Below are 23,017 nucleotides of genomic sequence, written 5' to 3'. Positions count from 1 at the left end.
GGAAACCTGTAGTGGGCTTGTATGTGAAGGTTCTCATTTATCCAGGTCAAGGTATATCTGATAGTAATTAGCCGCATTCAACTGAATTTCCAGGTTTGGGGAAGCTACGAAATGTCTTTAGCTTTACAAACCAAGTCTAGTTGAATGTGACTGCTGCTACTACTAGAAGTCATGAGTTTAGTTTGTGTTCAGTGAATTGTTTGTGAGAATTGTAGAGCTCACTTTACAGTAAACCCCCTTTGGTGCCAATTCACTGCATTATTGCTTATAATTGTACCTGTAAGAATTCTTCATTTAGAATTGTATAGTTCTTTGTGCTTCAAAGTTGTCAAATTTTGTAATGTGTATCTTTTTACAGAAAACTGGTGGTCTGGACTCGAACCCCCTAAGTTCATGCTGCAAGTACAGCTTTTTAAGGATGTTGTTTTACATCTCTTGAAACTAACAAAAATTGGAATCCCATTTAATGAAAGAAGGGTTTTTAACACATTTCTGAATACAGCCTTCCAAATTTTGGAGATTCTGCATAGGGTATGTATGGGCTGTTATATCTCTGTATTTTGATAATAAAGTACATATATTGTTGTATAACATTTAGTATAAGCAAAGGACACACCCATGCCTACATACATGATAGAATTGTGGATGGCACAACAGGTTTTGACCAGTGTGTGGGCTTCCCTACTCAATTGTTTAATCGACTTCTGTGGGAGGGACATGTTGGAAAATGTTCTATCGATCAGTGGCTGCAGCATGCTGATCAGCATACAGTGCCTTGAAAAAGTATTCATACCCCTTGAAATTTTCCACATTTTGTCATGTTATAACCAAAAACCTAAAATGTATTTTATTGGGATTTTATGTGATATACCAACACAAAGTGGCACATAATCGTGACGTGGAAGGAAAATGAAATACATTTTTTACAAATGCATATCTGAAAAGTGTGGCGTGGATTTGTATTTAGCCCCCTTTACACAGACCCCTAACTAAAATCTAGTGGAACGAATTGCCTTCAAAAGTCACCTAATTAGTAAGTAGAGTCCACCTGTGTGTAATTTAATATCAGTATAAATACAGCTGTTCTGTGAAACCCTCAGAGGTTTGTTAGAGAACGTTAGTGAACAAACGGCATTGTTAAGGCCAAGGAACACACCAGACAGGTCAGGGATAAAATTGTGGAGAAGTTTAAAGCAGGGTTAGGTTATAAAAAAAAATCCCAAGCTTCTTTAAACGTCTCACAGAGCACTGTTCAATCCATCTTCCGAAAATGGAATATGTATGTCACAACTGCAAACCTACCAAGACATGGCCGTCCACCTAAACTGACAGACCAGGCAAGGAGAGCATTAATCAGAGAAGCAGCCAAGAGGCCGATGGCAACTCTGGAGGAACTGCAGACATCCACAGCTCAGGTGGGAGAATCTGTCCACAGGACAACTATTAGTCGTGCACTCCACAAATCTGGCCTTAATAAAAAAAAGTAGCAAGAAGAAAGCCATTGTTGAAAGAAAGCCACAAGAAGTCCTCTTTGCAGTTTGCGAGAAGCCATGTGGGGTACACCACAAACATGTGAAGAAGGTGCTCTGGTCAGATGAGACCAAAATTTTACTTTTTGGCCTTAAAGCAAAGTGCTATGTGTGGCGGAAAACGAACACTGCACATCACCCTGAACAAACCACCCTCACTGTCAAACATGGTGGTGGCAGCATCATGTTGTGGGGGTGCTTTTCTTTAGCAGGGACAGGGAAGCTAGACAGAGTTGATGGGAAGATGGATGGAGCCAAAAACAGGGCAATCTTAGAAGAAAACCTTTTGGAGTCTGCAAAAGACTTGAGACTGGGACGGAGGTTCACATTCCAGCAGGACAACGACCCTAAACATACAGCCAGAGCTACAATGGAATGGTTTAGATCAAAGCATATTCATGTGTTAGAATGGCCCAGTCAAAGTCCAGACCTGAATCCAATTGAGAATCTGTGGCAAGACTTGAAAATTGCTGTTCACAGACGCTCTCCATCCAATCTGACAGAGCTTGAGTTATTTTGCAAAGAAGAATGGGCATAAATGTCACTCTAGATGTGCAAAGCTGGTAGAGTCATCCCTGAAGACTTGCAGCTGTAATTGCAGAGTAAGGTGGATTTACCACCTTGTGTCAATCACATAAAATCCCAGTAAAATATATTTCCATTTTTGGTTGTAACATGAAAAAATTTGAAAAATGTCAAGGGGTATGAATACTTTTTCATGGCACTGTATTTTGAGAGCAGCGAGTGCTGCTTTTAAAATACAATGTCTGGGGCCTTTACCCACTATCCTCCTAAAAACAATAGACCTCACACCAAAGCCGGCCATAGATGGAGCGATTTTTCTTTCCTGCAATCACTGGATGCAGGAAAGAAAGCCACTGAATTCCCCCATCAACACAGTAAATATTGATGGGGAAACCATCCCGCAGAGCTGTATTCTCCAAGGCTAGCAATAATTGCATGTAAAATCCAACAGGCTGGTTGTACCAAAGTTGATCAACTTGGGTACATTCCGCCTGCCCATACATGGTTCGACTCTTGGCCAGTCCCTGCTGAACCGGCTAAGACATCTCTTGCCCCAGGATTCTCTGTGCTGAAGGCTAACCCTTCCTGCCCAAAGGATACCATTAATATTCCAAATGGTAATGGAATATTGCTATCTTTCTTCAGGTAAATGAGAAATCATCACAGATCATCCCTTATGATAAGTTCTACATCCATGAAATACAAGACTTTGTTGATATTCGGAATGATTATGTGAATTGGATCCAGCAACGGGCGCTTGGTGTGGTAAGTATGATGCCTCATATTTTATTATTTTTACTAGGCAAGTGCTCTTATCTGTGAATTTTTGGAGTATAGGTATTCTTAGTTTACAGTACTCTCTTGCTTCCTGACATTTGGTGACAATTTAATGCCGAGACTATTGGTGTTTTTGTATGGCAAAGTAAGAACTTCCTGGTTGGCTGCTGTAGTTTGTTCAGTTGTCTCAGGGTCTTAAAGCGTTTGTTAACCCAAAAAAAAAAAAAAAATTGATTCTGTCCCTTTTTAAAGCATGTTATACAGCATAGTACTTGTGCTGTGTCATGTTGCCACCTGTAATACCTGGCTGATCCTGCCTGGCTATACCCTCCCCTCTGTGTAAACTGACCACGGTGTATCATGGCTGCTGAGCCCTGACATCGTGGTCAGTTTACATGCCTTTGTCATCTGCAGCCCTCCTGTCCTCCTATGTGCTCCTCTGTCCTCCTCCCCCCTCCCCTCCCTGCTTGTCTGCCCCTGTGTCAGTGCCAGTCCCCTCCGCTCCTGCTGCTCTCAAAACTTTTAAAATGTTATATAAGCCCTAATAAAAGTGCTCCTGTCTGTGTGCTTTATTAAAAAAAGTCTCCTTTACCATATATCACATGACGGTCGGCTCTGTCTCTCTCCTCCTCTCCTCCTCGCGTCTTGGCTCATGTCAGCGGGGGAATCTCGGCCCTACCCGCTGCATCTGTCAGCCGGGCAGAGAGGCGACACGGCCGGTAAAGTGATTGTGGGGAACCGCTGTGAAACAAGGTAAAGGAGGCTTTTTTTAATTGAAACAGACCTGAGCACTTGTTTTTAGAACACAGAGCGGCTTATATAAAGTTAAAGAAGTGGGTTAACAACTACTTTAAGAAATTTCTTCATAGGTTCTTGTATAAAATTGAATGTGTGACTAAAACATCAAAAAAAGTTAAAATACAAAGCTTGAAATTAAACCGTGCTTGTAATCAGCAAAAAAATTGATGAAAGTGAAAAGCTGCTTACACAATATGTGATATCTCATATTAAAATGTTAAATCAAAAAAAAGTGTAGCTCTAATCCAACAAAAGCATACATATTAAGATGCTTAGGTAATGACTAAAAAGTGCAGGAATAATTCTGAACTTATTTTTCGGTCACTCAAAAAAAATAAATAAATAAATAAACAAGGTGAAAACCACATCAATTCATGTAGTTCAGTGGTTTTCAACCCTTCTAGTGCCGTGACCCCTTGATAAAATTTTCCAAGTTGTGGGGACCCCTAACAGTAAAATTATTTTCTTAGCATGGGTTGTCAGCGCCCAAGGCATAACAAGTAATTTGCGCCCCTAACACATGGACATTTAGCGTTCCCTGAGTCCTTTCCACTCGTACAGTATTAAAATGCCTTATGATATATTTTAGGATGCACCACTCTTTCTCTTTGTTCTTATTTCTTTCCCTTTTATCCCGCTCTATCCTAATTTTATTGTTTTTTTTTTTTCCCATCCCTCTCACTAGCTCTTGTTCTTTCTCTTATTCTTTCTCTCCCTTTTCTTTGTTCCTCACCCTCTTTTCCTCTCCCTTCCGTGTATTCTCTATTTCCTTCTCTTACTCCTTGGTGGGGGGGTGGGGGAGAATGGGATAAGTGGCAGTGCTGGCGGGGAGTTGGGATGAGTGGCAGTGCTGGCGGGGGGTTGGGATGAGTGGCAGTGCTGGCAGGGGGGTTGGGATGAGTGGCAGTGCTGGCGGGGGGGTTGGGATGAGTGGCAGTGCTGGCGGGGGGTTAGGATGAGTGGCAGTGCTGGCGGGGGGGTTGGGATGAGTGGCGGTGCTGGCGGGGGGGTTGGGATGAGTGGCGGTGCTGGCGGGGGGGTTGGGATGAGTGGCGGTGCTGGCGGGGGGGTTGGGATGAGTGGCGGTGCTGGTGGGGGGGTTGGGATGAGTGGCAGTGCTGGCGGGGGGGTTGGGATGAGTGGCGGTGCTGGCGGGGGGGTTGGGATGAGTGGCAATGCTGGCGGGGGGGTTGGGATGAGTGGCAGTGCTGGCGGGGGGGTGGGATGAGTGGGCAGTGCTGGCGGGGGGTGGGATCAGTGGCAGTGCTGGCGGGGTGGTGGGATCAGTGGCAGTGCTGGCGGGGGTGGGATCAGTGGCACTGCTGGGGGGAGTTCTGATCAGCCAACTTGGGTGCTCTTGATTAAGGTCATCTGCTGATCTGAGAACTGTAGTGGGGACTTGGCAACTATAATCACAGGTAGTGTTACTCACTGTCTCCGGCTTCACTGTGTCTCTGAGTTTGTGGTGTCTCGCAGCAGTGACACCTATGCTGAAATCAGGAGATGGGGTCTCCTCCAGCCCCTCCCACTTCACATTCCTCACCAGTCAGCTGACCTCTAGTCCCTGCCCCCCAGCCATGCCGTGAACTGAATGGGCGGCTGCAAAGAGGCTGAATTGATGTGGTGTTTACCTTATGTTTGTTTATTTTTGCATTGCTCATAAAAACCATTAGGATTTAGGTTTAAGGCCCAGTTCACACTGGTGCGACATGGGATCTGACTTGTGAGAGTACAAGTCGCATGACTTGTAAAATTAATTGTTTCCCTATGAAAGCCATCTTAACTGATCCAATTCAAGTCGCACTGACTTTAGAAAAGGTTCTTGCACTACTTTGGTTCAACTTTGATATGACTTCAGTGCCATAGAGCAGTGGTCATTAGCCCTGTCCTTAAGGCCCACTAACAGGCCATGTTTGCAAAATAACTAAAATACATCACAAGTAATATCATTTGCTGCTCAGTGATTGCAGTATTCTAGTCTGCATCTCCCCAAGGTAATACATAAAACCTGGTCTGTTAGTGGGCCCTGAGGGCAGGGTTGATGACCACTGCCATAGAGTGTAAAAAGTCACATTAAGTCAGATCAAAGTTGAACTGAAGTTGCAGGGCAAAGTTGGATCGGAAGTCGCACGACTTGGATTAGTGTCTACACTTTTTTTTGATTGGAAAAAAATGTTGCCTGGAAGTATAAAGTGAGGTTGCACAAAATAGATTTTTTGGGTGGTGTGGAGCAGGGTTTGATACCATGCTGGGTCCTTACTGCAAAACATCACTCTGGTTGGGTGTTTACTCCCACCCCAGTATGTCGCCATGACAGTCAGCAGATGTTTGTGAGATAAACTTTGGCTTTGCTGTCTGGATTGTCTTTTTCATATATTTCTAAGGAGGCTACTGCATGCCACGGTATTTTTCTGTCACCAGCACTATAGCAAATGCTCCATAGGATTTTGTATAGAGAATGCAGACTGAACACAGGAGGTTTGTGCCACAGTTGCTTGCCAGATATCATGACTAGGACAGTCTTGGGGAGGAAGGGGTTGAGAGGTGAAGACCCAACCAGGGATAGAAGAATCCTTGCTTCACTCTACCCAGACATCTAAAAACAAAAGGTGGAGCTTTGCCCAATGTCTGCTCTTATCTGTGGTTGTGCCACCTGTTGAAACTTAACATGTAGAGCAGGAGTATGCAATTAGCGGACCTCCAGCTGTTGCAGAACTACAAGTCCCATGAGGCATAGCAAGACTCTGACAGCCACAACCATGACACCCAGAGACAGAGGCATGATGCAACAGCTGGAGGTCCACTAATTGCATATCCCTGATGTAGAGGGAATAAACCCATCCAAAAGTGTGTTACTTTATCTGAATGCTTTACTGTGGTCTGGTTGTGCTGATTGTCCATATATTTAATTTTTGAAAGCTGCTATATTTTGTTTTTAAAGCCCTGTTGAACCATCATGATTTATTACTGTAATGTGAATACAGTAATAAAACTGATCTTCTACGCTAAATTTAATTGGTAAATGCTGCAGCAAAGGTTGAAATGCCCTCTGGTCCATGGCTCTCTCTCATACAGCATTAGCCCAGGTTTTCCTGCAGTAAACCCCCTTACCCCTTTCCTGTTCTCCCAGGAATAGTGCACTTTGCAATGCAATTGACTGCATTCTCGCTATTTGAGTAGCACTGTTTTTTAATGCACTGTTCAGGATGGGGGGTGGGGTGGGATAGCCGGGCCACTGCTTTGTGTTAAAGCAATGCAGTAATGCTCTCCAGATTGCTGCAGCACAGGGTATGGTAACCTTTGCTGCAGCAAAAAAGATTGAAATCAAATTAGATTTATTACTGTATTTGCAGTCTGGCTGCATTACAGTAGAAACATTGTGAGGGCCTTTTAAGGTGTTTTTTAAGCAATGATTTTGTTTGTCATGCTATATGACAGTAACCTGCTAAGATGCAATGATGTATTGATTTATGTCACTACATGTGTAGTCTAGTCTATATATTTCTAATGGTGCACAAAATTGTAGATACCCAGATTTAGTTGTTTGATGGATATGAACTGTGGCTAGTGTGCATGAAAATTGCATTGGGAATTTGGGTACTAACAAGCACTTTCCTACTACTGCATTTTTCTCAGGACGTAAACCAGGAATTACCAGAGGTAAGAATAGGCTTTTTTTTTCATGTCCCCTGCCATATCCATGCAACCAGTCCTCTTCCTTCCAGCATCCTTTGCACCAGTAATAAGTCACATGCTAGCATTGTTCCACCCTCTGTCAGCTGCATTACATCTTTCCCCTTAAAGGTGGGCTGGGGGTGGGTGTTTTTGGATCCTATATAAAAGTTTGAGCATATGGTATCTTGTGTATTATAGGACAATGCTGCCAAAACCTCAGAATTCTAGTTCCGACATTACACTTTTATGTGCACAATCAGTAATCGGCTAAACTTTTGTTTCTTATTCTTTTATACACTTAAATAGGACATTTTTATTTCCACATGGTTACCTGTTTTAATCTATTAAGAGTTGTATTATATTCATTATTTAGGAGTTTGTTTTTCCAGTACCTTAAAGGGTTGGTAAACCTTCGTGTTTTTTTTTTTTTTATTTTGTAAAAATAGCAAACATGCCTATACTTACAGCCCCGATCCTCTTCTTCTGGGGTGCCCTGCCGGTGCTCCAGGCCCCTCCTCTTCATCGGGTGTCCCCAAGGAAAGCCACTTTCCATGGGGGCACTCCTGCGGGCATGCTCCTGTGTCCCGCTGCTGTGTCCCTTGACACAGACAGCAGGACTCAACCCCGCCTCAACCGCTCCCGTGTCACGTGATTTGATTGACCGCAGCGGGAGCCAATGCCACAGAAGGTCCTCCTTAATGCATTAAGGTGAAAAACTTTGAGGCTTTACAACCACTTTAATATTATAGCAAATTGGCTGCATGTCTGTATGCATTGTCCATAAAGGAGATTTCAGATTTAGGCATTTTAAAAACTGAATTATCCATGCTGAGCAGTTAGAGTATTAAACATTTTTTTTCCTGTGTGGTCTTTTTTTATGTATACAGTATGTACTTGGAGAGCCAACTTCATTGCTACTGTACCCTAAGTTTCCCTCTTGTTTTACAGGGGCCAGATGGTTCTCTGACTATTTGCACATATCCTTTTGTGTTTGATGCACAAGCCAAGACAACGCTGCTACAGACTGATGCCTTCATACAAATGCAGGTAGGCTATTACAGCCGAAAAGAGAAATGTGGTGCCTGTAACAGCCAATCGGCTTATGTTCATGCTAGAGATAAATGTGAATCTGGTTGCATAAAACAACACGAAATTTGAGACATTTACTTGAAGCCCAGTTAGTTAATACATGTGGGCTGGTGAATTTTCCATCCTTAATTGTGTTTTTTTTACAAAGAAAATCGTCCACTTGATTGGAGGTTACTATGGTTATTGCAGTAACCTTTGTGGCTTAAAGTAGAACCATAAACCTGTGCTGCAATGTTTAATTGTCCCACACATACCTGTTGAGCCTGCCTACTTAATGCAGCTTCCTGAGATGTTGTGGCAATGATGTGCACAGCTCCTGCATTCATATCTTAGAGTTGTGACAGACCCAGTACTTAAAGTATTACTAAATCCAGTAATATGAAAATAGTTCATCCGCCCCCACAGTGCCCACAGCTTATAAATCATCATTTTACATTAAAATACTGTCACTATATACCTTTTTGGATGATCTGTATACCATTTTACATGATAAACTGCAGAGTTTCTCCAGTGCTGAGAGTTCAGGAAGGAGGAGATTTCCACTTCAGCCTTTTATACACGCCCACATGTATAATGTCAATATCATGTGACCTGGCTAGCTCTGATCAACAAGTAAACGTGCTCTCCAGCATAAAAGACACAACTGAGCATGTGCAGGTCGGCTACTTTGCCTGTGTTAGCTGGCCTTCCCCAGATAGACGGTGCAGGGAGGGAAGGATCTGTGCATATAGGTTAAAACAGCCTTTTTTACACAATGCAGAGGATTAACCCCTTAAGTTCCACAGTGAGTATAACAAGTATGCTATGCTGCATATACAGACTGATTTTACTGTTGTGGGTTTAGTAACACTTTAAGAGAAGTATGTCTATCATTTAAGCCTCCCTTGCCCAGTAACAGAACGATATAAAATCTCTAAGCCTATCCAGTCACTAGTCATGACACAGTGTAGGGTGGTGAAAAACATAAAACTGTTTATTGAAAACTCGCAGAGCATTTATTTACCATGCAAAATCAGATAAAAGCTTGATTACATTATCGTATGCAAAGGAAACTGTATATAGGAATATAATTAACATAACTAAGGAACAACCAACATATACTATGTGCCAATCCACATATAGCAATTAATAACTGACAGTGATATAATTAACATTAGCTAATTACCTAGGCTCTTAAACCAGCCTAGGTGACCAGACCATTTGGCACCTACAGCCCTGAATACAAAGTACTGTACAATGCACATTATTTCAAGTATAAACACACAGAGGAGCAGACAGACAGAAACAATAGGGGATCCAATTAACAATTGGGGGAAGACACTTAGGAGGCACACTATGGGAGAGACCTACTTACAATAAACACATTATGGCAGGTCTAGGCAACCCCAGTGGTTTAAGCTGATCAACATCTAGTCATTGCTGGTTTGAGGCATAGAGGCCACAGATATGTTTATGGAACCTCCAGTTCCCAGAGTCTGTGTGTTTTGGGGAGATATGGCCTTGAATCCAAGGCAAGACCACTCTAAGGGTCCCCCAGGCACACGCCTCCAAATTAATAGTGTTGCCTTAAAAGCCAGGGCCCATGGTAGGCAAGAGGCCACCCTGCAGTCCCCTCCAAAAGCCCCTGTCCTGGCTGGGTCTGTCACAAGAGTTGCCTCTCTCATGTAGGCTTTGCCTACTTGCACTACAGTGGAATGAAAAAAAAATTGCAGGGTCATGGCTAATATAATGTTTACCTATTACCAGCAGGTTATTCATAGGAAAAAGAATCCAGGAACTGGGCTAGCTGACGCATGTACAAATGTTCTTAGTGTCTGTAGATAGATAGTGCCATATTGAGGTGTGGGCTATAGTTCAAAGACAGCAAAGTCTAACTTTTTTCCCTTCATGTTTTCTTAGATGGCTGTTGACCAAGCCCACAGACAGAATTTTTCATCCATGTTTCTTCCAGTGGTTGAGTCAGTGGACCCATGCCTTATTTTAATAGTACGTAGAGACAATATAGTAGGAGATGCTATGGAGGTGTTAAGAAAAACAAAGAATATTGATTACAAGAAGCCACTGAAGGTAAAGTTGGAAACAATAACTTTTTAGTATAAATATTTTATTATTGTGTACTCTGACCTTCTTGCCTCTTCCTTTAGGTCATTTTTGTGGGTGAAGAGGCTGTTGATGCTGGTGGTGTCCGCAAGGAATTTTTCCTGCTTATCATGAGGGAACTGCTAGATCCAAAGTATGGGATGTTTCGCTACTATGAAGATTCAAGGCTTATCTGGTTTTCTGACCAGGTACAGAATAATCTAAAACTTTAAGATGTTAAGCTTCTAGTTCTACATGAACAGATCGTCCCTCAAGTGTTATATTAGGCTGCTGATGATGTGTGTGTGTGTGTGGTCTCTTTATGGGCACTAGTGACAGTATGCCATATGGCAAAGTTACATAAATTACTTATTTTATGTACACTTGTGGGTATTATAATCAGAATATTTGTTTTAGATTTGTTGATTTTTGGCCCTTATGTACACAGACATTTACAGGTTCAAAAGTGCTCAAGTGTAAAATTTTCAGTGCTTTCCTGTGCTTATAGCCGGCCATACAAGTGAAGGGCTGTACTTGTGTAAATCCTGATGCTGTGCATTGCCATTTACCCACACTTGCACATAATGTATTTCTTGAACATGCAAGCATCTCATGTGGAGGAAAGAGGTAATTTTTGCATTTATAACTTTATGCAGATGCACTGGAGCACCGGTGGTATAGACATGTACAGCTATTCACTTGTCTGGCCGACTGTACGCTTCACTTACGGCTCCCTGGAATTTTACATTTTAAGCCTAATTTAGGCTTAATTGTCAGCGTGCATGACATTTAAAATACAGCTGTCTGTACCCAAATTGTAATGGGCTCCAGCATTACAATGTAGACACAAAATGATGCCCGCACATACATCTAAATGCTTTCTTCTGTGGTCTGTCTGCTTTGAATCCTGGTTTCCTGTCACCTGCAAGTTTCAACATTTTAGAATGGTGTTCCCGTTTGTTCCTATTGGTCGGTAAGACCAGGAGGGAGGGCCAGCACTTAACATTAGCGCAAAGTGTCTAAACTTTTACAACAGCCTGGGATTTGGGGTCCAAAGACAGAAGTAGTGCCTGCGTTGTAGTAGAGGAGGCTGTTGGTACAATTTGGGTACTGGAATGTGTACTTTTATAGAGTAATGATACATACAGTATCTCACAAAAGTGAGTACACCCCTCACATTTTTGTAAATATTTTATTATCTTTTCATGTGACAACACTGATGAAATGACACTTTGCTACAATGTAAAGTAGTGAGTGTACAGCTTTTATAACAGTGTATATTTTCTGTCCCCTCAAAATAACTCAACACACAGCCATTAATGTCTAAACCACTGGCAGCAAAAGTGAGTACACCCCTAAGTGAAAATGTCCAAATTGGGCCCAAAGTGTCAATATTTTGTATGGCCACCTTTATTTTCCAGTACTGCCTTAACCCTCTTGGGCATGGCGTTCACCAGAGCTTCACAGGTTGCCACTGGAGTCCTCTTCCACTCCTCCATGATGACATCACGGAGTTGGTGGGTGTTAGAAACCTTGTGCTCCTCCACCTTCCATTTGAGGATGCCCCACAGATGCTCAATAGGGTTTAGGTTTGGAGACATGCTTGGCCAGTCCATCACCTTTACCCTCAGCTTCTTTAGCAAGGCAGTGGTCGTCTTGGAGGTGTGTTTGTGGTCATTATGTTGGAATACTGCCCTGCGGCCCAGTCTCCAAAGGAAGAGGATCATACTCTGCTTCAGTATGTCACAATACATGTTGGCATTTATGGTTCCCTCAATGAACTGTAGCTCTCCATTACCGGCAGCACTCGTGCAGCCCCAGACCATGACAATCCCACCACCATGCTTAACTGTAGGCAGGACACACTTGTCTTTGTACTCCTCGCCTGGTTGCCGCCACACACGTGTGACACCATCTGAACCAAATACGTTTATCTTGGTCTCATCAGACCACATGGTTCCAGTATTCCATGTCCTTAGTCTGCTTGTCTTCAGCAAACTGTTTGCGGGCTTTCTTGTGCATCATCTTTAGAAGAGGCTTCCTTCTGGGACGACAGCAATGCAGACCAATTTGATGCAGTGTGCGGCGTATGGTCTGAGCACTGACAGGCTGACCCCCCACCCCTTCAACCTCTGCAGCAATACTGGCAGCACTCATACATCTATTTCCCAAAGACAACCTCTGGATATGACGCTGAGCATGTGCACTCAACTACTTTGGTCGATCATGGCGAGGCCTGTTTTGAGTGGAACCTGTCCTGTTAAACTGCTGTATGGTCTTGGCCACCATGCTGCTGCTCAGTTTCAGGGGCTTGGCAATTGTCATGTAGCCTTAGGAGGTCTTTATGCAGAGCAACAATTCCTTTTTTTAAATCCTCAGAGAGTTCTTTGCCATGAGGTGCCATGTCGAACTTCCAGTGACCAGTAACACTAACGAGTCACACCAGGGAGGGAAAATGGCTAATTGGGCCCAATTTGGACATTTTCACTTAGGGGTGTACTCACTTTTGTTGCCAGCAGTTTAGACATTAATGGCTGTATGTTTGAGTTATTTTGAGGGGACAGCAAATTTACACTTTTATACCAGCTGTACACTCACTACTTTACATTGTAGCAAAGTGTAATTTCTTCAGTATTGTAACATGAAAAGATGTAATAAAATATTTACAAAAATGTGAGGGGTGTGCTTCCATGTTCGAGATACTGTATATACGTATATTTTATTACAAACTTGCTTTTGTATATCCTGTCTTTGGAATGTTTTAAGTAGGCACATTAAAAATAAGTAAGTGTAAGATCAGAAGGAAATGCATAATTTATTTTTTGTTTTTTGTTGTAGACCTTTGAAGACAGTGATTTGTTCCACCTCATTGGTGTTGTTTGTGGTTTAGCTATTTACAACTTTACAATTGTTGATCTTCATTTTCCACTGGCCTTGTATAAGAAGCTGCTGAAAAAGAAACCTGCACTGGATGATTTGAAAGAGATAATGCCAGATGTTGGAAGGTGAGCGAGAACTTGGTCTTGTATTCCATGTAGGTGGGTTTTTATGTTTTTCACTTCTGTTCGGCTCATGCTCTGCCCCATAACCCAGTACATACTTCTGTTCATAACCTTAGTGGAATCATGTGTTTCCTGGCAAAGACAAAAATAAGCAGAAACATTAGAAGTGAATGGTAGTCTAACCTCAGAAAAGTATTGCGGTGATTTCACTTATCAGTTTTGCCATCCCAAAAGGGATACTTTATTTTAATACATCTATATATAGGTGACCCGAATGACACTGCACAAAAGAAAAGAGTGGACATTATCCCCCAAATATGTATATTTAAAACTGAGCAAAAGGAACTCCAACTTCCAGATGGGAGATATTCTAAGTGCCACTTGAAAAAATATTCATACCCCTTGACATTTTCCACATTTTGTCATGTTACAACCAAAAAGGTAAATGCATTTATTGGGATTTTATGTGATAGACCAACACACAGTGCCACATAATTGTGAAGTGGAAGTAAAATGATAAATGGTTTTCAAAAAGTTTTACAAATAAATATGTGAAAAGTGCGGCGTGCATTTGTATTCAGCCTGATTTTGTAAATTTGCCCACTGACAAAGAAATGATCAGTCTATAATTTTAATGGTAGGTTTATTTTAACCCTTTCATGACTTAGCCTATTTTTGAAATTTGGTGCTTACAAGTTAAAATCCGTATTTTTTGCTAGAAAATTACTTGGAGCCCCCAAACATTATATATATATTTTTAACAGAGAATCTAGAGAATAAAATAGAGATTTTTGCAATATTTTATATCACATGGTATTTGTGCAGCGGTGTTTTAAACGCAAATTTTTGGGAAAAGGGACACTTTCATGAATTTAAAAAAAACCAAACAGTGAAGTTACCCCAATTTTTTTGTATAATGTGAAAGATGATGTTATGCCAAGTAAATAGATACCAAACATGTCACCCTTTATAATTGCACGCACTCGTGGAATGGCGACAAACTATGGTACCTAAGAATTTCCATAGACAACGCTTTAAATATTTTTTACCATTACCAGATTAGAGTTACAGAGGAGGTCTAGTGCTAGAATTATTGCTCTTGCTCTGACGATCGCGGCGATACCTCACATGTGTGATTTGAACACCGTTTACATATGCGGGCGCGACTTCCGTATGTGTTTTCTTTGCTGTGCGAGCTCGCGTGCACGGGAGCGCTTTAAATATTTTTTTTTTTCTTATTTATTTTATTAAATTTTATATTTATAAATTGTGTTTAAAATAAAATTGATTACTTTTATTGCTGTCACTAGGAATGTAAACATCCCTTCTGACAGTAATAGATGGTGACAGGTACTCTTTATGGAGGGATCGGGGGTCTAAAAGACCCCCGATCCCTCCTTTGCACTTCAAAGTATTCAGATCGCCGATTTTGGCGATTCTGAATACTGTGTATTTTTTAAAACCGGCGCCATTGGCAGCCGAGTAAACGGGAAGTGACGTCATGATGTAGCTTCCGTGTTTAAGATTAGGAGGCTGGAACGAAGCCGCCCATGGATTCGTTCCAGCCCGCCCCCAGCCGCTGGAGGTGGCCGATTGGTTATCAGGCCTCCCAATGGAATGGGAGACCCGGTAAGAGTGGCGAGAGGGGGGGACGTCCCCTCCCGCTCCTCTGGTATAACAGCCTAGCAGCTTTTAGCCGCATCGGTTGTTATACCCAGAAAGCCGATCGCCCGCTCTTCAAAATAGTACCGGGATGATGCCTGCAGCTGCGGGCATCATCCCGGTATAACCCCGGAAAGCCGAGTACGCACATCTGCGTACGCTCCGCGGGAAGGGGTTAATAGAGACAGAATAACAACAAAAATATCCAAAAAAACACATTTCACAAAAGTTTATAAATTGATTTGCATTTTAATGAGTGAAATAAGTATTTGATCCCGTTACAGTAGGCAAGATTTCTGGCTCCCAGGTGTCTTCTATACAGGTAACGAGCTGAGATTGAGAGCACTCTCTTAAAGGGAGTGCTCCTAATCTCAGCTTGTTACCTGTATAAAAAACACCTGTCCACAGAAGCAATCAAACAATCAGATTCCAATCTCTCCACAATGGCAATGACCAAAGAGCTGTCCAAGGATGTCAGGGACAAGATTGTAAACCTATTTAAGGCTGGAATGGGCTACAAGACAATCACCAAGCAGCTTGGTGAGAGGGTGGCAACAGTTGGTGAGATTATTCGCAAATGGAAGAAACACAAAATAACTGTCAATCTCTCTCGGTTTGGGGCTCCATGCAAGATCTCATTTTGTGGAGTTTCAATGATCATAAGAAGGATGATGAATCAGCCCAGAACTACACGGGGCAATCTTGTCAATGATCTCAAGGCAGCTGGCACCATAGTCCCCAAGAAAACAATTGGTGACGCACAATGCCGTGAAGAACTGAAGTCCTGCAGCACCCACAAGGTCCCCCTGCTCAAGAAAGCACATGTACAGGCCCGTCCGAAGCTTGCAAATTGAACATCTGAATTATTCAAAGGAGAACTGGGTGAAAGTGTTGTAGTCAGATGAGACCAAAAATCAAGCTCTTTGGCATCAACTCGCTGTGTTTGGAGGAGGAGGAGGAATGCTGCCTATGACCCCAAGAACCCCATCCCCACCATCGAACATGGTGGTGGAAACATTATGCTTTGGGGGTCTTTTTCTGCTAAGAGGACAGGACAACTTCACTGCATGTAATGGACGGGGCCACGTACTGTCAACTCTTGGGTGAGAACCTGCTTCCCTCAGCCAGGACATTTAAATGGGTCGTGGATGGGTATTCCAGCATGATAACGACTCAAAACACACAGCCAAGGCAACAAAGGAGTGGCACAAGAAGAAGCACATTAAGTTCCTTGAGTGGTCTAGCCAGTTTCCAGACCTTAATCCCATAGAAAATATGTGGAGGGAGCTGAAGGTTTGAGTTACCAAATGTCAGCCTCGAAATCTTAAAGACTTGGAGAGGATCTGCAAAGAGGAGTGGGACAAAATCCCTCCCGAGATGTGTGCAAACCTGGTGGCCAACTACAAGAAACGTCTGACCTCCGTACATGGTGACAGTCATGTTTTGTGTAGGGGTCAAATACTTATTTCACTCATTAAAATGCAAATCCATTTATAACTTTTTTTAAATGTGTTTTTCTGGATATTTTTGTTGTTCTGTCTCTCGCTGGTAAAATAAACCTACCATTTAAAATTATAGACTGATCATTTCTTTGTTAGTGTCAAATGTACAAAATCAGCAGGGGATCAAATACTTTTTTTCCTTCACTATATGTGTCTACCAGCTTTGCACATCTAGAACGTGAAATTTTTGTCCATTCTTCTTTGCAAAATAGCTCAGGCTCTGTCAGATTGGATGGAGAGCGTCTGTGAACAGCAATTTGCAAGTCTTGCCACAGATTCTCAATTGAATTAAAGTCTGGACTTTGACTGGGCCATTTTAACACATGAATATGCTTTGATCTAAACCATTCCATTGTAGCTCTGGCTGTATGTTTAGGGACATTGTCCTGCTGGAAGGTGAACCTCCGCCCCAGTCTCAAGGCTTTTCCAGATTCTTAACAGATTTTCTTTTAAGATTGCCTGTATTTGGCTCCATCCATCTTCCCATCAACTCTGTCTAGCTTCCCTGTCTCTGCTAAATAAAAGCACCCTTCCCACATGATGCTGCCTGTATCATGTTTCACGATGAGGAGGATGTGTTCAGGGTGATGTGCAGTGTTCGTTTTCCACCACACATAGCGTTTTGCTTTTAGGCCAAAAAGTTCAATTTTGGTCTCCTCTGACCAGAGCACCTTCTATCATGTTTACTGTGTCCCTCACATGTCTTTTTGCAAACTGCAAACGGGACTTCTTATGGTTTTCTTTCAACAATGGCTTTCTTCTTGCCACTCTTCCATAAAGGCCAGATTTGTGGAATGCACGACTAATAGTTGTCCTGTGGACAGATTCTCCCACCTGAGCTGTGGATCTCTGCAGCTCCTCCAGCGTTACCTTGGGCCTCTTGGCTGCTTCTTTGATTAATGCTCTCCTTGCCCAGCCTGTCAGTTTAGGTGGACAGCCATGTCTTGGTAGGTTTGCAATTGTGCCATGCTCTTTCCATTTTTTGATGATGGATTGAACAGTGCTCTGTCAGATGTTCAAAGCTTGGGATATTTTTTTATAACCTAACCCTGCTTTAAACTTTTCCACAAATGTATCCCTGACCTGTCTGGTGTGTTCCTTGGCCTTCATGATGCTGTTTGTTCACTAAGGTTCTCTAACATACCTCTGCGGGTTTCACAGAACAGCTGTATTTCTACTGAGATTACACACAGGTGGACTCTATTTACTAATTAGGTGACTTCTGAAGGCAAAATAACTCGAGCTCTGTCAGATTGGATGGAGAGCGTCTGTGAACAGCAATTTTCAAGTCTTGCCACAGATTCTCAATTGGATTCAGGTCTGGACTTTGACTGGGCCATTCTAACACATGAATATGCTTTGATCTAAACCATTCCATTGTAGCTCTGGCTGTATGTTTAGGGTTGTTGTCCTGCTGGAATGTGAACCTCCGCCCCAGTCTCAAGTCTTTTGCAGACTTCAACAGGTTTTCTTCTAAGATTGCCCTGTTTTTGGCTCCATCCATCTTCCCATCAACTCTGTCTAGCTTCCCTTTCCCTGCTAAAGAAAAGCACCCCCACAACATGATGCTGCCACCACCATGTTTGACAGTGAGGGTGGTTTGTTCAGGGTGATGTGCAGTGTTCGTTTTCCGCCATGCATAGCACTTTGCTTTAAGGCCAAAAAGTAAAATTTTGGTCTCATCTGACCAGAGCACCTTCTTCACATGTTTGTGGTGTACCCCACATGGCTTCTCGCAAACTGCAAAGAGGTCTTCTTGTGGCTTTCTTCTTGCTACTTTTTTTATTAAGGCCAGATTTGTGGAGTGCACGACTCATAGTTGTCCTGTGGACAGATTCTCCCACCTGAGCTGTGGATCTCTGCAGTTCCTCCAGAGTTACCATGGGCCTCTTGGCTGCTTCTCTGATTAATGCTCTCCTTGCCTGGTCTGTCAGTTTAGGTGGATGGCCATGTCTTGGTAGGTTTGCAGTTGTGCCATACATATTCTATTTTTGGAAGATGTATTGAACAGTGCTCTGTGAGATGTTCAAAAAAGCTTGGGATATTTTTTTATAACCTAACCCTGCTTTTAAACTTCTCCACAATTTTATCCCTGATCTGTCTGGTGTGTTCCTTGGCCTTAACAATGCCGTTTGTTCACTAACGTTCTCTAACAAACCTATGAGGGTTTCATAGATCAGCTGTATTTATACTGATATTAAATTACACACAGGTGGACTCTACTTACTAATTAGGTGACTTCTGAAGGCAATTGGTTACACTAGATTTTAGTTAGAGGTATCAGAGTAAAGGGGGCTGAATACAAATGCACGTCTCACTTTTCAGATATTTCTTTGTAAAAAATTTTGAAAACCATTTATCATTTTCCTTCCACTTTACAATTATATGCCACATGGTGTTGGTCTATCACATAAAATCCCAATAAAATATATTTATGTTTTTGTTTGTAACATGACAAAATGTGGAGCTGAATATTTTATTAGTACAATAAAAATCATAGAATGGTTAAAAAAATTCTATATTCAAAATAAACAGACACAGAGCCTGGTGGATCAACACATTTCGCATAGATAAAGTACTTTTTCTTTGTTTCGACGTTTCTTCTACTACCAACGGTTGTCTAAAGGCAGCTCTTAATTGGTTGAGGACTTTATATTATTTCTCTGTAACCCTCTAGCTAGGGTTGCAGATATCAAAAACAAACCAGCTTCTGCCCAGATTTAACCAGATGTTGGCAAAATCTCTCACAGAAACATGAAATATAATAGCATATGTTTTTTATTTACATTTCAAGGGATACATTTAGCCAATTGTGTCTGACCAGCTGTTGTGTGTGTATATATATATATATATATATATATATATATATATATATGTGTGTGTGTGTGTGTGTGTGTGTGTGTGTGTATGTATGTATATGTATATATATATATATATATATATTTATATATATATATATATTTATATTAATATATTACACAGTTGTGCTCATAGGTTTACATACCCTGGCAGAATTTATGATTTCTTTTTTCAGAAAATATGAATGATAAAACAAAAACTTTTCTTTCAGTCATGGTTAGTGTTTGGCTGAAGCCATTTAATTATCAGTCAACTGTGTTTACTCTTTTGAAATCATAATGACAACACAAACTACCCAAATGACCCTGATCAAAAGTTTACATACCCCACTTCTTAATACCGTGTATTGCCCCCTTTAACATCAATGACAGCTTGAAGTCTTTTGTGGTATTTATGGATGAGGCTTTTTATCTTCTCAGATGGTAAAGCTGCCCATTACTCTTGGCAAAAAGCCTCCAGTTCCTGTAAATTCTTGTGCTGTCTTGCATGAACTGCACGTTTGAGATCTCCCCAGAGTGGCTAAATGATATTGAGGTCAGGAGACTGAGATGGCCACTCCAGAACCTTCACTTTATTCTGCTGTAGCCAATGACAGGTCGACTTGGTTTTGGATCATTGTCATGTTGGAATGTCCAAGTATGTCCCATGCACAGCTTCCTAGCTGATGAATGCAAATGTTCCTCCAGTATTTTTTCATAACATACTGCATTTATCTTGCCATCAATCTTGACTAAATTTCCTGTGCCTTTTGTAGCTCACACATCCCAAAACATCAGCGATCCACCTCCGTGTTTCACAGTAGGAATGGTGTACCTTTCATCATAGGGCTTGTTGACTCCTCTCCAAATGTAGCGTTTATGGTTGTGGCCAAAAAGCTCAATTTTGGTCTCATCACTCCAAATGAATGTTTGAGGCTTGTCGTCTCTGTGCTGTTAGGCGTATTGTAAGTGGGATACTTTGGCATTTGCGTAGTAATGGCTTTCTTCTGGCGACTTGACCATGCAGCCCATCTTTCTTCAAGTGCCTCCTTATTGTGTATCTTGAAACAGCCACACCACATATTTCCTGTATTTCACCTGAAGTTATTTGTGGGTTTTTCCTTGCATCCCGAACAATTTTCCTGGCAGTTGTGGCTGAAATTTTCTACCTGACCATGGTTTGGTTTCAACAGAACCCCTCATTTTCCACTTTTCGATTAGAGTTTGAACACTGCTGATTGGCATTCTCAATTCCTTGGGTATCTTTTTATATCCCTTTCCTGTTTTATACAGTTCAACTACCTTTTCCCGCAGATCCTTTGACAATTCTTTTGCTTTCCCCATGACTCATAATCCAGAAACGTCAGTGCAGCACTGGATGAAAGATGCAAGGGTCTGTCAGGAGTCCAGAAACTCATTGACCTTTTAAAAAAACACACACTAATTACAAGCAAACAGATCACAGGTGAGGATGGTTACCTTTAATAGCCATTCAAACCCCTTTGTGTCAACTTGTGTGCATGCTATAAGGCCAATACACCAGGGTATGTAAACTTTTGACCGGGGTAATTTGAGTAGATTCTATCATTATGATTTAAAAAGAGTAAACACAGTTGATTGATAATAATTGGCTTCAACACTAACCATGAGTGAAAGAAATGTTTTTGCGTTATCATTCATATTCTCTGAAAAATGGCCAAGAAATCTTAAATTCTGCCAGGGTATATAAACTTATGAGCACAACTGTGTGTATATGTGTGTATCGATCGATCGATCAACCATAACATTATGACCACTCGCCAAATCTGTTAAGGCATGGATTCCACTGTGGTATCCGGCACCCAGGCTTCAGTAGCAGATCCTTAAGACCCTGTCAGTTGTGAGGTGGGACCTCCGTGGATCTGACTTGTTTTTCCCCAGCACATCCCACAGATGCTCGATTGGATTGAGATCTGGAGAATTTGGAGGTCAAGCCAACACTTCAAACTTATTGCATTCCACAGACCATTCTTGAATTCATGAAACTAGGCAACCATCTTCCATTACTCCTATGGTCCAGTTCTGATGCTCGCATGCCCATTGTATGCACTTTTGGCTGTTGACATGGGTCAGCATGTGCAACCTTGGCGCTCTGCAGCTACACATCCTTATACACAACAAACTGATGCACTGTGTGTTCTGACACCTTTCTATCGGAACCAGCATTAACTTTTTCAGCAATTTGAGCTACAGTAGCTTTTCTAGTGCATCCGACTACACAGGCCATTCTTCACTCCCCATCTGCATCAGTGAGCCTTGGCCGCCCATGACCCTGATGCTGGTTTGCCAGTTTCCCTTCCTTGGACCACTGCAGAATGTGAACATCCCACAAGAGCTGCACTTATGTGGAATAGCTCCAACCCAGTTGTCTAGCCATTACAAAGTCACTCAAATCCTTAGACTTGCCCATTTTCTTATCGTACATCATGAGACACAGAGCCATAGTAGTTACTATGTGGGTTCTAGGCCACCTTCAGGTGATGAACACTGGCACACCCTAAGACAGGAAGTCCACTCCCTATATAACCCCTCCCACTACTGGGAGTACCTCAGTTTTTTCACCAGTGTCTAAGGTGTCAGTCACGAGTAAAGATGTGCTGTGCTGAGCTCCACTGGAGCAAACCTTGCTGGGGCTAGCTATGCAGCCGGATCCATTCAAAGTGTCTTTTAGGCCGAATTGAATGGTACCCGGGCCTCATGTCCGCAGAAACAAGGTTTTACCTGTAACACTTCTCTTTTTAGAGAGCTGGACCCCGGGATCCAGTACTTTGGTATTTTAGAGCCATAAAGTTTTTTTACTGGCTTGGTGCTATTACAGGGCCAGGAGTGTGGGTTCCCCGCGTGTCCCCAGTCCCTGAAGGTTTGTTAACGGAACCCACTGTGAAGGGTGAAGATTGTGTCTGTTGGTTTTTACCACAGAAAATCCTGCGGCGGGAAAGGTAAGTGGAGTTTTTTTCTAATAAATTTTTTACATTTTCTTATGAAATGTCTCCTTTAAAAAGTAAAATGTTGTCATGCCTAAGTGTTACCACTGGGGGCTGTATGGAGCACGTACCTTCTCATGCTTTGCTCAGAGATCAAGCTGTGTCACAGAAGCAGCAGGCTTTTTTCCTCCGGCTAGCAGGCAGACCTCCGGTAAGTTCGGGGGGATTTTGCTTCACCAGACACCCCCCACCTGGGTTGAACTCTCCCCCTCTTCATGAGGCTGAACATTAGGAGAGAGCTAAAGAGCGATCGGCGATGCTGTTTTTTCTTTCACCGCCCCTAGCACGGAGGCGGCTTTCAGGTCTCCTCCTCGCCACCCCACCCTACCACACAAGCCAATCCCGGCGGATCGGAGGCCCGCGCTCGCGCAGGAAAACTTTTTTCTTTAAAAAAAAAAGAGAGAGGAGGGGGGGGCGCAGCTTAGCGTGGCGTTGGCGTCCTCCAACTCTGGTGCGGGAGTGTGTTGTAAAAACTCCATTTATGCTGGCTGCAAGTTCTCAGAGGGACACGAGAGCTAA

The 23,017-nt window shown here is 42.4% G+C and overlaps 1 protein-coding gene across 2 annotated transcripts in view; it reads left to right on the top strand.

The window, feature by feature from the left end:
• HERC4 (HECT and RLD domain containing E3 ubiquitin protein ligase 4) overlaps positions 1–23,017 on the top strand; it is a 100,306-nt gene that overhangs the window by 56,276 nt on the left and 21,013 nt on the right. Inside the window, exons 14-20 of one of the 2 annotated variants that reach the window (XM_073596442.1) lie at positions 359–531; positions 2,700–2,819; positions 7,266–7,289; positions 8,253–8,351; positions 10,293–10,460; positions 10,538–10,681; positions 13,311–13,477. In XM_073596442.1, coding sequence (XP_073452543.1) covers positions 359–531; positions 2,700–2,819; positions 7,266–7,289; positions 8,253–8,351; positions 10,293–10,460; positions 10,538–10,681; positions 13,311–13,477 — 895 coding nt within the window. The remainder of the gene's footprint in view (positions 1–358; positions 532–2,699; positions 2,820–7,265; positions 7,290–8,252; positions 8,352–10,292; positions 10,461–10,537; positions 10,682–13,310; positions 13,478–23,017) is intronic. The other variant, XM_073596443.1, reaches the window with a different exon arrangement.

Source organism: Aquarana catesbeiana, linkage group LG08 (genome assembly GCF_042186555.1).
Source record: "Aquarana catesbeiana isolate 2022-GZ linkage group LG08, ASM4218655v1, whole genome shotgun sequence".
Classification (NCBI taxonomy): Eukaryota; Metazoa; Chordata; class Amphibia; order Anura; family Ranidae; genus Aquarana; species Aquarana catesbeiana.
Note: the sequence above shows the minus strand (reverse complement) of the source record. Positions and strands in the feature narration are given on the sequence as shown.